This window comes from Chrysochloris asiatica, unplaced genomic scaffold (assembly GCF_000296735.1).
Source record: "Chrysochloris asiatica unplaced genomic scaffold, ChrAsi1.0 scaffold00168, whole genome shotgun sequence".
NCBI lineage: Eukaryota > Metazoa > Chordata > Mammalia > Afrosoricida > Chrysochloridae > Chrysochloris > Chrysochloris asiatica.
The window spans coordinates 1,532,195-1,546,492 of NW_006408686.1; the positions used below are offsets into that span (position 1 = coordinate 1,532,195).

Consider the following 14,298-nt stretch of genomic DNA (forward strand, 5'->3'; position numbering starts at 1 on the left):
TGTCCAAGAAATGGGCAGCCTTTGGGTCCAGGGAAGCAGGACCTTAAAGCCCTGGGTCTTAGAGCACTATGAAATGGGCTTCTGTTTGTAGACACCCAGACTGTGAATAAATCTTAGGAAAGGAATGTGGGCCCTAGAGGCATGGAAGGAAAGGCAGACACACAGGTGCATTAACCTGGATGTTTATGATCTCTGTGGCTCTCTGACAGCTCAGGGGAGGAGTCTCTAACTCTAGGGTGGACGCAGGAGAAGAGCGGGATCATGGCCTGGCATCCTCGCTGGAGCAAGGAGGAAATGAGGAGGATGGCATGAAGCGTTCTTCGCTCTGGAGGTCTCCACAGTCACCGTACTACTCCAGGGCTATGGGAGACGGGTGGGCAAGGAGGCGAAGGAAACCATCAGGGATGTAGAGAACCAGGTCCCCTCTGCCCACCCTGGTCCTCCCCATGGCCTCCCCCGCCCCATGCTCTGCCTGTGCCAGGTTCAGGTTCAGGAAGGTGGCATTGTTCCTCATGCGAGGGAGGAGGCTGACTGTGAGAAGAGAGACGGGACAGGGTGAAAGGAATCCCAAGGCATCATCAGGGATGGCCTGCTGAAATCTAGCAGCATTCTCCCCTAACACTGATCCAGAAAGCCAGGGCTTGATAAGTGAATGGGTGGAGGAGAGGTATCTGACCCTGAGTGGGTCCCTGATCCTGGCAGCATCCAGTCTGAGCAGAGACATGGTCCCTGACTCTCTCATGGCTTCTGGCCATGCCACTCTTTGAAGCTTCTAGTCTAAGGGGTGAAACCTGGTCCTGCCTCAGGGACATGGTCTTCTGAACACCTAGTCTGATGGAGGAGACATGGTTCCTGGCTCTGGGAACTCCTAGTCTGATGGAGGAGACACAGTTCCTGACTCTGGTAGGCCCAGTCTGATGGAGGAGACACAGTCCCTGATTCTGGGAGGCCCAGTCTGATGGAGGAGACAAATTCCCTTACTCTAGGAGGCCCAGTCTGATGGAGGAGACACGGTTCCTGACTCTGGGAGGCCCAGTCTGATGGAGGAGATATGACTTCTGACTCTGGGAGGCCCAGTCTGATGGAGGAGACACGGTTCCTGACTCTGGGAGGCCCAGTCTGATGGAGGAGACATGGTCCCTTGCCCTGGGAGCTCACAGTCTGATGGAGGAGACGTGGTCTCTGATCTCTGGAAGTTCTCAATCAGATAGAGGAGACACCATTTCTGACTTCTGAGAGCTCCCAGTCTGACAGGGAGATAAAGGCCCACATATCTGGGAACTGCCAGTCTGATGGAGGAGATGCAATTCCCACCACCTAGAACCCTGCATGCGGATGGAGGAGACTGTCTCTGTTTCACTTTGAGAGATAAACTCCCCCTCTGGTAGCAGAGGTACTCTCCTCATTCTCACTGTAACAGAAAAGATGAGGAGTGACCCACCCACACTCTATACCTCCTTTCTGATGGGGAGGCAACCCCATCGTTTTCCCATTTCCCTAATATGGTGGAAGAGGCAGTGCCTACTTTAGGGTCCGCCAGACTGCAGGATAAATGATACCTCACCTTCAGACTCTGGTGTACCTCATATGAGAGAGAGGGTGTAGAAGCCCCTTCAGTACTCCTCAGTCTGATGGGGGAGATCTGTCTACTCCTAGTTTAGTTTATTAGTTTGATAGAAGAGAAAAGGGCCCCATTTGGAGACCCCCAGATTCAGATAGAGGAGAGACAAGACCCCTTCCTTCAGTTGGAAAGAATAGGCATGTCCATCTTTGGTTGATGTCTTCCAGTCTGATGGAGGAGGTAAAGACTCCTACCTGAAAAGGAGGCCCCGCCCCCGCCACGCCACGCCACGCCCCCTTCCACACACTCACGGGCCACCTGCAGCTCCACCTCTAGCGTCTCCGTCTTGCCCTGCAGTGTGACGGTCTTGAGCGTGTAGCGCCCAGCATCGGTGAGGTTCAGTTTCTGCACCATCAGTGAGCAGTTGGCAAAGCCCACCTCGCGGCCTGTGTGCGCCGGGCCCGCGATCCAGTTCCCCGACGGCAGCTGGCTGAGCAGCCGGTTGGGTTCGGAGGCTGGCCCGCGGTACCAGGCGTAGACTAGCATGTCCTTGGGGTAGCCAGGCACAGTCAGGGTCACGTCCTGGCCTTCTGTCGGCTTGGTCGGTACGGGCACGATCATCATGGCAACTGCTGCCGCTGCAGTGGGAGGGAGGGCGAGCCTAGGTCAGCTGGGCATGCGTGGGGCAGAGCATCCCTCTCCCACCCTCCAGCCAGCTCATCTGTACTACCCCTGACTGGCTGGCGCGCCCCTATGAGGGGTCCTGGGAAGGGCGACAGAGGAAGGAGGTGGTTTGTATGGCAGTAATGGTGGATTCTGTCCCAACAATGCCTGCCAGGAAGCTGTGTCTCCTCCATCAGATTGGAAATTTCTAGCCTTTAGGGGATTGTGTTTGCCATGCAACTGAAAGACCCCAGGGTGGGGGTGGGGGTGGGGGTCATGTCTCCTCCATCAGATGGGAAATTCCCAAAATATAGGGGCCATATCTCCCCTATCAAATGGGAAATTCCAGAATATGGGGGTCGTGTCTCCCCCATCAGATTGGAAGTTCTCAGAAATTGGGGGCTGTGTCTCCCCAATCAGATAATAAGTTCTCAGAATATTGGGGCTGTGTCTCCCCCATCAGATGGTTGGCATTGTGTCTCTTCTGTTGGACTAAAACACCCCAGAAGGTGTAGGTTATTAGCTCCATATTAAGACTGGAAAACTTCATGGGTAGCCACGTCTCCCTCATCGGATTAAAACATCCTAGAAGGTGGTGGCCCAGTCTCCTCTATCAGATTGGCATCTTCCAGATTAAGGGTTGGGTCTCTCCAATTAGACTGACGGTCGCCAGAAGGGGAGTTGGTATGTCTATTCCATCAGACCGGGAATTCCTAGAGAGTGGGGGTTTGTACTCCCCCATCAGACTGGGCATACTGCAAAGATGGAACACCAGAAGGGTCATTTCTCCCCCATTATACGAGGGATGCTCCTCAAGGCCAGGTCCCTTCATCAGAATGGGAAGTCTCCCCAAGTGAGGACTGGGTCTCCTCCATCTGACTGGAAGCTCACTGAGGGAGGGTCTCCTGCCTCCTTTATCACTGCTTGGAAGCCATGGAGGATGAGTCATTGCCTCTTCTCCTTGGCAGCTCCTTGAATACAAGAATGCCTTCCCTGTTTCAGAACTGTCTCTGCATGTCTCCTCCATCATATCAGCATCTCCTCCAGAGAGCGAGAGGCTGCTATCTCCTTTTTCTCTGTCTCTTCCCCAACATGCACCAAAGCAGGCCCTTGGGGCATTGCACCCACCCCTGCACATCCCTGCATACCTTGGTACCCCCCGCCATGGTGGGGCAAGGGGCAGTGCCTATGGTCATCTGGTCCAACCCCTGTCTCCTGCCAAGACCAGTTGCCAAAGCCCCAAGTGGGGCAGAGTGAGGGGTTCACTTACCTTTGGGGATGCCATGTCTGCTTTGGGTGAAAGAGTAGCCACCCTTTGGATGAGACCCAGCCTGTGAGCGGGAGGGAGGGAGGGAGGGAGGGAGGGAAGGAGGGGAGGCCCATGCCTACTTGGGAAGGAGCCAGGTGGAATTAATGAGGCCCTAATATTCAAAGCCACAGTCCCCAGGAGATGAAAATATGTCCCCTGAGGATCCCAATGGCTCTGAGAACACCTGTTGCATCTCCACAACTTCCAGGTCCCAGGTCCCTTCAGGACAGAGGCGGGACCAATCCTCACCATCACCAATAGGGAGCCCAGCTGTGACTCCAAGTGTGTATGTGTCTGTGTCACGTGGGCCAGGTAACTGGGTGATCTACTTGGTTGTGCAGTTCAGGTGTCTTTGTGGCAGGGTGATTGGAAACAGTCCGTGACAGAATATACAAACAGGGACCCTTACATGAGAGGGCATCCGGGTAGTTTCCCACTTTGCCACCTACAGTGTAGGAAAAGTTGATCCCTTTGCCACTTTGTGCCACCTCAAGGAAGACAGTTTGATTTGCCATTTGGCTTGCAAGTGACAATAGATAAGCTGTCTCCTTTCATCACCTGGATGTAGAGGCCAATGAATGAACTGAGAACCCCCCCACCCCCATTGGACAATAACCATGGGAAAAATAGTCACCAAACCTTCAGTCCCAGTGGGGTTCCAGGGCAGGAGGTGGGATCAGGCTTCGGGCAACTTACCAGAGAGTTTGACCACCACCGAGGCAGATCCAGAGATCAGGGTCTTGGAGTTCTTCACAATACATGTGTATGTACCCTCCTGGCTTGCTGTCATGCTAGTGATGTTGAAATGGTCCTGGCTATTCTTTAGGGCCCGCCCATTGAAGGCCCACACATACTCAGGCGCTGGGCAGGACCGGGACGTACACCACAAGGTGAGGGAGGTGTTGAAGTCCACTTTGATGGTGCAGCCTGTACGGGCGATGGAATCCTGGAAAATCGCCACTCGTTCTGGGCCATCTATAGGGGCCGGAGGGAAAGACAGGAAGCAGTAGAGGGAGGGGAAATAGAGACACCCCCTGCCTTTCTCTCCATTGAATCAATGGTCTAGTGGAGGAGAGAGCTAGACCTCAGGCCTTTTTGAATCCCACATGGGTCTCTAACTCACTCTAGGATCTTGAGAATCACTCCCTTCTAGGGGGGCAGGGAGGGGAACCTCAGTTTTCTTTTTCTGTAAAAAGAAGAGGCCAGGGCCGGAGAAAATTTCAAGGCATTTAGGAATCTATGGCTCCTTAAACAAGCAAGCAAACAAACTAAAAGTCTAAATGATTTGTTGTTGTTTTTTAAATCTGATAAGTCATACTAAGAAGCCTTAATTCTAGTCTGCAAGAGTTAATGCGTCTAGGTTCTAGGTTCTAGCCAGTTCTAGAAAGCAGTGTTTCTAAGATTCTAGAATTGGATGGTATGGAGATTTTAGAATTAGGTAAGGCAAAGGATCCACTGAATCGACGGTTTCTAGGATTCTTAGAGGCTAGTATCTGATGCGTCTGAAATTCAGAAGGTGGCAGTTAGAGGATTCTAAGTTCTAAGCTGTTCTCTCATCGGCCCTGGAGTACCTCAATGATTTATTTCCCCACGACTCCACACTGTGTGTCTGCAGTCCCTGGGGATGACTCCACAGTTTGGTTATATTTAAAATTTTATCCTCACCACCACCACTCCATCTCTTCTGGCCCCTAATTCAAGACCCAGCCACCCTAGGTCCCCTCCCTGTAAGCACTGGATTATTTGACTTCAAAGTGGTAGAGTAATGGTCATGAGTGGTCATTACTTATCAAGAGGGACCCCTCTTGCCATTGTAATCATTTTTAAGTGCTGTGAATTACATTCACAGTGACTTCTGTGTACCCTTGGGGCCCCTCTCCTGGCCTCAGTTTCCTCATCTCTGAGGACTGGGGGGCCCGGGGTATCTCTGGTGGGGTCAGGAGGACTTACAGTATATGGTCAGGTTGACGGGCTCGCTGCGGCTGACACTGACCGGGTTCCAGACCTCACACTGGTAGGTCCCTGCCTCCTCCCTGCGGATGCCTTGCCGGGTCAGCGTCCGTCCGTCGGGAGACAGGCCGAGGCGGATAACCTGTCCGTTGAAGAACCAGCGGGCCTCGGCTGGGCTGGGGCTGCTGCACAGCAGACGTAGTGTGTCCCGATGTTCTACCAGCGCCATGCTGTTGTTGGCCATTACCACCGGCTGGGTCAGTATCTCTGTGGAAGCGAGAGAAGCAGGGGGAGAGGGCCGGGCATCGCCTGCTCTGAGGTCCCCCCACAGCTCCCAGCAAGGGGCGTGGCCAGATCCTGACCACGCCCCTGGACCCCCAGCAGAGAAGGGATAGGTGTCAGATCTAATCCTGGAAGCCATCCTGGAGGAGGTGAACATTTTCATGTTATTTAAAAAAAAAAAAAATTTTTTTTTTTAAAGGAAAAGCTGGAAGGGACACGGACAGACCTTATCACAGAGGAGAATAACGTGTGTGGGGTGTCTCACCATAGACCTTCACGTGTCCGTAGCCCACCTCCGTCTGAAACTGCCTGTTGAAGGTCTGAAGAATGTAGGTGCTCGAGTGCCCTGGAAGGGCCCCCTGAATATCCAGGCTACCGTCAGGGCGCACGGCCTCCCGCCCAGTGTGGGCCGGGCCCGGGGTCTCCTCGCCTGTGCTGATGATGTAGCTGGCCAGCAGGTAGGCCAGGCTGAGCGAAGGACCCGCGTACCAGTTGTAAGCGAGCACCTCCCCAGAGAGACCGCTGACGACCAGCGTTAGGTTGTCCCCCTCGGCCGGCTGAGCAGGCTCCGGGGTGATGAAGATCTCCGCCCCCACACTCAGGACCACCGCTGGGAGAGAGAAACCGGAGGGATCAGGTGGGGAGGATGCCTAGCCCGCAGTCCTCACATTGTGAGCACAAGCTGGGATTCGAACCCAAGGTCCTCGGACTCCCAACATTGTACTCACTTCTTTCTTTTAAACGTTTGTTGATTGTGGTAAAAGATATTATTGTTGTTGTGTGCCACTGAGTTGATCCTGACACACTGCGACCTGATAGGACACAGCAGAACTATACCCCTTAGGGTTTACAAAGCTTTGAGTCTTTACAGAAATCGACCGCTTCATCTTTCTCCCTAGGAGGTGGGTTCCAACTGTACCTTTTGGTTAGCAGCTAATAGTTTAATCATTGAGCAACCAGCATACTGGTCAAATACGTGAGGTGGGGGATGGGGCTTTAAAACGGTGGAAAAAGTGAAACAAAATGATAATACAATTTTTCCAGCAACGTTTTGCAGCTCCCTCATGTATATAACTTGAAACCTGCCATCTTCAGTGAAATGCAGGGCAACACTACAACTTCTTAAAACTTCCGCCCTCACAAATTCTCTGTCCATGAATCAAATCACTTTATCTGGCTTGAAGTGCCTCTGTGTGGCTTTGGGTCGACGGCTGCGTATCTCAAGTGAAGTTTCTACTTTCTCAGCTGTGAAATAGAGAGAAGACCCACCTGTCTCATGGGGTCATACAGAAAAACCAAAATCAAACCCACAGACGGTATTATGTCAAACCCTGTTTAGGGTTTCTGAGAGTGTAACTGTTTAAAGGAACAGAAAGCCTCATCTTTCTCCTAAGGAGCAGCTAGTGAGTTGAACAAGTTTGAATAGGATAAGCCCTGGACTTGTGGTTAGCAATCCACTGCTTATCCTATAGCTCCAGCAGGGCTCCCTGGCATACAGGAAGTGCCTAATAAATGATATTCAGGTATAGGGTCTCATTCTCCAGGAAGGACTTAGCTGTGAATGTGATGTTCTACGCCAAGGATCTAGCCTCAAACACATGGCAAGTGCTCAGTTGACAGAAATATTGCTTTTACCTAAGACCCATGTGAGAGTCACACAATCCTATGAGATCAGAGCTGGTTCACCCATACAGCTAATTTTACATCCTTGGAAGATGTCATTGCCAATTCCTGGGTCCTAACTCTCAGTCCACTGCTCCTCCTCTGCCTTTCCAGAACACAAAGTAGCCCTGTGATGAATACAACCCAGCCCTTTTCTTCTCAACCCCATGGAGGAGTCCAGCTCCCGGTGAGCTGGTCAGGGCGGATTGGTTTGGATTGTGTGTGGTTCTTTGGAATGGGTGACCATGGCTGTTTTCATGGAGGAAATTCTTATATGCAGGGCTTGGTTTGTGGTACTTTCCAAGCTGGTGGACTGTGACCAGGAGTGTGGGCTATGGGTCTGTCACTCAACTCTACCACTTCCTGGTGATGTGACAGCCCCCCACCCCCACCCCACACCACACCACCAGTCAGTGATTTTTAGCTCTTTGACTAAACCTCGATTTTCTCATCTGTGAAGGGGACCTCCCTCATAATAAAGGTGACTGTTAACATAGAGATGCACTCAGAAGAGCTTTAGGCACCCAGTAAGTGCTAATTCGTGTTGCTTACAGGGGCTTCACAAGGATCTAGTGATTAAGGCCCATTTCATACATAGACCGGGAAACTGAAGACAAGAAGGGGAAGGCATTGACCCCAAACTTCATCTGCTGGGATGGGCAGAACTACTGCTTAGGACTCACCCAAATCAAGATTTCTACAACTGGGGCTCAGGGAGGATTTCCCAAAGCATAAAGGTCTCATTATGGCCCTGTGTCTCTGGAACACACATTGTCTCAGAAACTTCCGAAGCCCTGAAAACATCTCTCAGAGTGGCCGTGCCTGGCTTGCCCCACGCTGGTGTCTCTCGGAGGGGCACCCTGTGCCTACCTCAGGTTCAAACATTCCCTGTGCCTGGCTAGAGGGTCCCCTCCCCACCCTGAGACCAGACGAAACCGAGGTGCTGGGGGGCACCTTCTCTCTCACCACTGATGAAAAACCAGCTGTACCCGGTTGTTGTTGCCATCTTTCGCCTCAAACCCGGGTCTGGAGACGTGTCGGTGTCTTGGTGTTCTGAGACCCCTCTTTTGGTTGGGGCTAGGCTCCGTCTGCTTGAGATCTGGGCGAGTTCGGTGATTTTGGAGCTGGGGAGATCACCTGAATTTGGAGGGATCGAGTCACCAAAGATCTGGGGCCCCGTTTAGGCACCAGGTCGGGTGTGGCAGGCACGGGCCAGGGGGCATGACCTGGCCAGGCCTCCTGGGGCAGCTGCCTAACCCACTTTGTGCCTAGGGCCCAGATTTGGTACCGGGAGAAGAACCAGGTCGATGGGGGCAGAAGAAGGTGGGGCAGGGAAGATTTTAGGCCAGTCCTGACCAATGGCCCAGGCCCTGGCGTCACTGGTGAGCTTGGGGGTCACCAAGGAGTGACAATGGTAAATAGAAACTGTCCTGTCCCCAAATCTCAACTCTGCAGGTGACCAACAGTTATCATTTCAGTAGATGCCAAGACAATCTTATGAGGCCGGTACTGTTTCCCCCTTTGCACACGGGGAACTGAGGCACCAGGGAAGGACTATGATTTGCTCAAATGCAGAGAAAGAGAATTTAGACCCTGCTCTATTTCCCCAAATGAGATGGACCGACACAGCGGCTGTCACAATGGGCTTAAATATCTTTAATGATTGTGAGGATGTTGCAGGCCTGGGCAGTGTTCCATTCTGTTGTGCTCAGGGTCTCTAGGAGTTGGAACCAACTCAACTGCACTAGCAAACACCATTTCCGAATCCAGGCAGCCCTTTGAGGGAGCTAGGATGCTGTTTGCTTTGTTGGGTCTCTGCTTCTTGGTTGTTCCCACCCAAAAGTGCTGAGAAATCTACAGTTTTTCCCTTCCTTGGTTTCCCCCGGTCTGCTAACCAGGTATATGTGGAGGCTTTGAAGTTCCTTTTTTTGAAACTTTTTATTGTGAATTGAGTGAAGGTTTACAGACAAGATCCTCAGTTTTACCTTTAACCAACCATCTCAATGGTTTCATCTCAATGATTGCAATCCCCACCATGTAACAACAGTGATCCCACTTCCTCCGTGTGGTTCTTATTCCCATTCCATCCTCCTCCCCATCCCTTCTCAACTATGTCCTTAGGTAAATGTTGCCCTTTTGATCTTGAATGATTGACCATTTCATGGTGAGCAGCCATAGCATAGTGGTTACGAATCGGGCTGCAAACCTTACGGTCAGCAGTTCGAAACTAGCAGCTGTTCTGCAGGAGAAAGATGAGGCTTTCTGCTCCTGTAAAGATTTACAGCCTCGGAAACCCGGTACTGACTCCACGGCACATAACAACAACAGACCTCACTGAAATCTAAGCCATGAAGGTGGCTAGACCTAAGGGTGGCTGAAGGTCTCTGGTTCCTCTCATCTCTTTCTGACCAGTAATCCTGGTCTTTTTCTTTTGACCTTTGTTCCACATTTTCTCCTACTAGTGTGATGCTATAGGACAAGGGCTGGGCAGTGAACTGCAAGGTGGTCAGTTCAAATCCACCCTTTACAGGGTCACTATGAATCAGAACTGACTCGATAGCACTTAACAACAACAACAACAATCATTACAACAACTCAATAAAGTGGATGAACATATAACAACATTCAGGATATAATCATCCCTATTTTACAGATAAGGAAACTGAGGCCCAGCAGTTTTCACAGAGCGCCCTGGATCATGGAGGTAGGGAACCATGCTGGAGATACAACTGTGTATAAGAGAGACAAAATTCCTGCCCGTGGGGCTGATGTTTGTCGGGTAAACATAGACTATTTTCCATGTCAGATAGAGATCAGCGCTGTTGGGAAAAATAAAATCAGAAAGAGGGGGTTGAGATTTTACATGGTTGTTGAGAAGAAAACAAGGAACAGAGATCTTGGGGAGCTGGAGGGCTAGAAAGTGCACATAACTGATGTGTTAGGATTAGTGATGTCTTGAGGACTCTGGTCCTGGGCCTCTGGGCAAGGTGCCATATCTGTGGTTTACCTGTCCTGCTTTTCTCCAGCTCCGTGTCCTGGGTTGCCCTTGAAGGGAGAGGCTCTGAACGTGAGGCAGGAGAGGTGGAAAGAATGAGGTAGGAGGAGGCAGGGGAGGCCAGGTGACTTGGCGCCTCTCGTTCCCCCCCACCCTCGACCTCACCTCACCCTGGTCTGTACTGGCCTAGCCCTCTCCCCTGAGCCCTGTGACCGTGTCTGGGTGTCATCCAGGATGGCTCCCTGAATGTCCCTGAGCACTTTACTTGCTTGTCCCAAACTGACCTCCGCATCTTCCTCTAGACCTGTCTTCCTCCTGGTGCTTGGGTGGGGGAAGGCACTACCCCATCACCAGAACACAGCAACCTGGGCCTCATCCTGATGGTCTCCCTGCCTGCCCCCCCTGCCCCCCAGACACATCCTATGGCCCCTGCCTCTTTAAATCCACACTTACCTTTTATTCACTGTCCCCCCAGACTCCTGTCCCGGCCAAGGTCCTGGCTCCCCTTGGTTTTTTTTTTTGTTTTTTTTTTTTTACTATTATCTCTCCACATATTGGCCAAGAGGGTCTGTCTAAAGCACAAACCTGCCTCTGTCCCTCCTTTGCTCTGAATATGCTATGGCTCCCTAGTGCCCTCAGGGGAGCACTCAAGATCCTCATGGCAGCCCATAGGCCCTGCATAGCCTGACCCCTGCATGGTCTCACTGACATCCACCCAGTATATCCCTGCTTCTCTCTGCCTGACTGCTCTACTTCACTGCCTCCTCCAGGAAGTCCTCTGGGACTCTCTCAGCAACCCTTCATCCCTCCACTCTGGATCATCAATATTTGGGGATGGGTCTGTCCCCTCACTGGACTTGGAGCTCCAGGAGGGCAGGACAGAACTGAGCTGCCCTGGTCATCACTGTGTCCCCAGCCCCTTTCAACACAGGGTCACGCATACAGTGGCTCAGAGAGTTTGTGGAACCGGACACCAGATATGGATGACACACAGAGAGAGTCTCAGAGAAGCTCAGGTTTCTGGTGACTGGCCCAGGGGCTGAGGAGTGTGAGCAGGCTGTGGATCCCAGAAGATTGTAGCAGAATGGACTAGACCTTTTTTTTTTTTCTTAAATGTCTTATTGTGAATTATGTGATAGTTTACATGGGAGAACATTAGTTTTACATTCATTCTATCGTATATCCTCTCATTGCTATGGTTACAATCCCCTCCATGCATCATCAACCAACCAAAGGGTATACCCTGCAATCCTTCCCCCGTACCTCTCAGGTCTTCAGCACACAGTCGCTCTCCCTCTCTGGATCTAAAGTCTCCAGCTGCTCCATCACTCCACGTCATCATCTCTGGCTCCATTTCAGGCATCACTGCTTCTCTGGGTAGGGTCCCGCTCTCTGCTCTTCTCCCTTGATGGTCCTAGACTAAAAAGTTAACCACTCCCCTCCTTGCTATAAAACGTCTACCTTTACATTTCCAACCCTCACAATCAGTCCTGATAACAATTATTCACTATTGTATCACAAGAGACCCGTCTGCATTTCATTGCATCAGCCCCGCTTAGACAGATTGAATACTACACACTGGAGATTCTACCTTCCTCCAGGCCCTCTGGATTGGACTAGACTTTTTTCTAGACCCTACCCTGACTGCCCTCCACAGCATCACCCCTCACTTTCCTCCACTTGCTGCCCCAGCCAGTTTCCTGGTAACCCCATGCCCACCTCCCCAGTGCCTCCTTTGGGTCAGATCTGGAGCTGACAGTTTTTTTTAGCTCCTAGTATGCTCTAGTCAGGAGCCCTGGTAGCGTAGGGCTGCTAATCTCACGGTCAGCAGTTCGAAACTACCAGCTGTTCTGTGGGAGAAAGGTGAGGCTTTCTGTTCCCGTAAAGATTTACAACCTGGGAAACCCTGTACAGGGTCGTTATGAGTCAGAACCGACTCCAAGGCACTTAACAACAACAACAACATGCTCTAGTCAGTTTGAACCAGGAGACTCCTGAGGCAGGGGTCTCTGTGAACTGTGGGGGTGAGTAGCAGTTGGTTATGGTATAATGATTCCTAGTGGCACAGTGGTTTAAGCATTGGGTTGCTACCTGAAAGGTCAGCAGTTCAAACCCATCAGCCGTTCCTAGGTAGAAAGATGTGGCTGTCTGTACCTATAAATATTCATTGTCTCAGAACCATATGGAGCTGATCTAATCTGTTTTATACCGTTTCTATGAGTGGTGGGGTGGGGTTATGATACTGACTCTTAGGGACTCTGAGGGGAAACCCAGAACAGATGGGGGGGGGCAATGAAAGACCCCTCCAGGACAGGCAGGCCCGGGTAGTGGACGCCATTGTTCACATCTTTCATTCAATGAAGCTTAGGGACTACATACGATATACCAGGCTCTGCGCTAGACACAGTGAACAGTACAGACAAAACCCCACTGGCGCCCCCAGAGGCCCCCAGACAAAAAAGAAAGACGTCCCCCCCAAAAAAAAAAAGAGAAGAAAAAGAAACCACCACCACCACCCCACATCTAAGTTGTTTTCGTTGTTCGCAGTAGTTTGGGTTAACTATCTCCTTGAACACAGAATTAGCCAATACCCAGCCAGCCTAGCTCACCGGCGAGCCTGCACTCAGTGCGCGTGCGCACATCTTGGACCTACACACAGACAGCTCCCGAAAGGTTCAAAAAGTAAATTAGCATCGAGGTTTAGTCTTGTAGGTTTATTGGTATATAGAAATTAGGTTTACAAAACATATTTTTTGTTGTTAATGAGTGCAGGGATCCTTCAATAAAAAATAAGTTTCTGCACAAAATTTTATAAACAAGTCCTTTTGATGTCCCCCCCTCAGTGTCACTGGATGCAGTCCACGCCCACCCCCAGTGACACCACTGCCATCTCAAGTAGTCTTCCTAAAAGAACCCCTGGTTCTTGCAGACAAGGAAACTGAGGCTTGGTTCATGGGTTGGAGCAGATAATTCTTCCCAGCCTTGGTTCTCAGCTCTCTTGCTAGCCCCAGCCTCTTAGCTTACCAACCACTTGCTATTCCCTCCGAAGGGTGAACCAGCCCAGCGCTAGGCCTCTCATTCTCTTTATGTCGTCTCCCAAGCCCTGCCCACCAATGACCAGTATTCTGGTATTTCCTAGGTGGAAACTGTGCAATTGAGCCCTTTGCCAGTCTGGGTCCCCTTGTTTGTCATTCCTGGGCTGAAGAGGCTGAGTCCTGCTAATTGCCTTATAGGTATATTGGTATATACCTCTAGCAGATTTCTGAAACCAACCCTCCATCCCTTATCACACTAGAGTGGGGCAGATGTTGCAGTAATGTTTGTTCCTGGCTCTGACCTCAGTGTGTGGCTTCCTAGGATGGTCAGGGGTTGGTCTTGGTGTGGACCTAGGGAGGTTATTCTTGGGGAGAAAGGACTCCAGGTCTCCCTCGTTTTTACCTTAGGAAGCACCCAGGATGCTGTGCAGGAGGGGACAGGTGGGTTGGAGAGAGCCAGACTCTAGGCCTTTGCGGAGGTGGTTCCCTTGGTCTGTAAACTTTCCCCTCTCCTGGTTCATTTAGGTTTTCCCAACAATTCATTCATGTAACAGATACTTCCTGAGCACCAGCTAGTGCACCGTTGTGTTTTAGGTGTTGAGGGTACAGATAGCATTCTTTTCTTTGTGGGCCTAAGTCCTGTTGTTAGATGCTGTCGTCGGGTCAGTTCCGACTCATAGCGACCCTCTGCACAACACAACAAACACTGCCTGGTCCTTGTTGTTGTTAGGTGCCATCGAGTCGGAACCGACTCATAGCGACCCTATGCACAGCAGAACGAAACAATGTCCGATCCTGGGCCAACCTCACTACCGCTGCCACACTTGAGTCCATCAATGAT

General features: G+C 51.2%; 1 protein-coding gene across 1 annotated transcript in view; it reads right to left on the minus strand.

Annotated features, from left to right (window-relative positions):
• Positions 1 to 349: 349 nt before the first annotated feature.
• Positions 350 to 14,298, minus strand: part of CEACAM16 (carcinoembryonic antigen-related cell adhesion molecule 16) — a 22,288-nt gene continuing 8,339 nt past the window's right edge. Inside the window, exons 3-7 of the mRNA XM_006871483.1 lie at positions 6,031 to 6,375; positions 5,484 to 5,750; positions 4,230 to 4,508; positions 1,816 to 2,199; positions 350 to 531 (exon numbers count right to left, since the gene is read on the minus strand). Of these exons, the coding sequence (XP_006871545.1) occupies positions 350 to 531; positions 1,816 to 2,199; positions 4,230 to 4,508; positions 5,484 to 5,750; positions 6,031 to 6,375 (1,457 nt within the window). The remainder of the gene's footprint in view (positions 532 to 1,815; positions 2,200 to 4,229; positions 4,509 to 5,483; positions 5,751 to 6,030; positions 6,376 to 14,298) is intronic.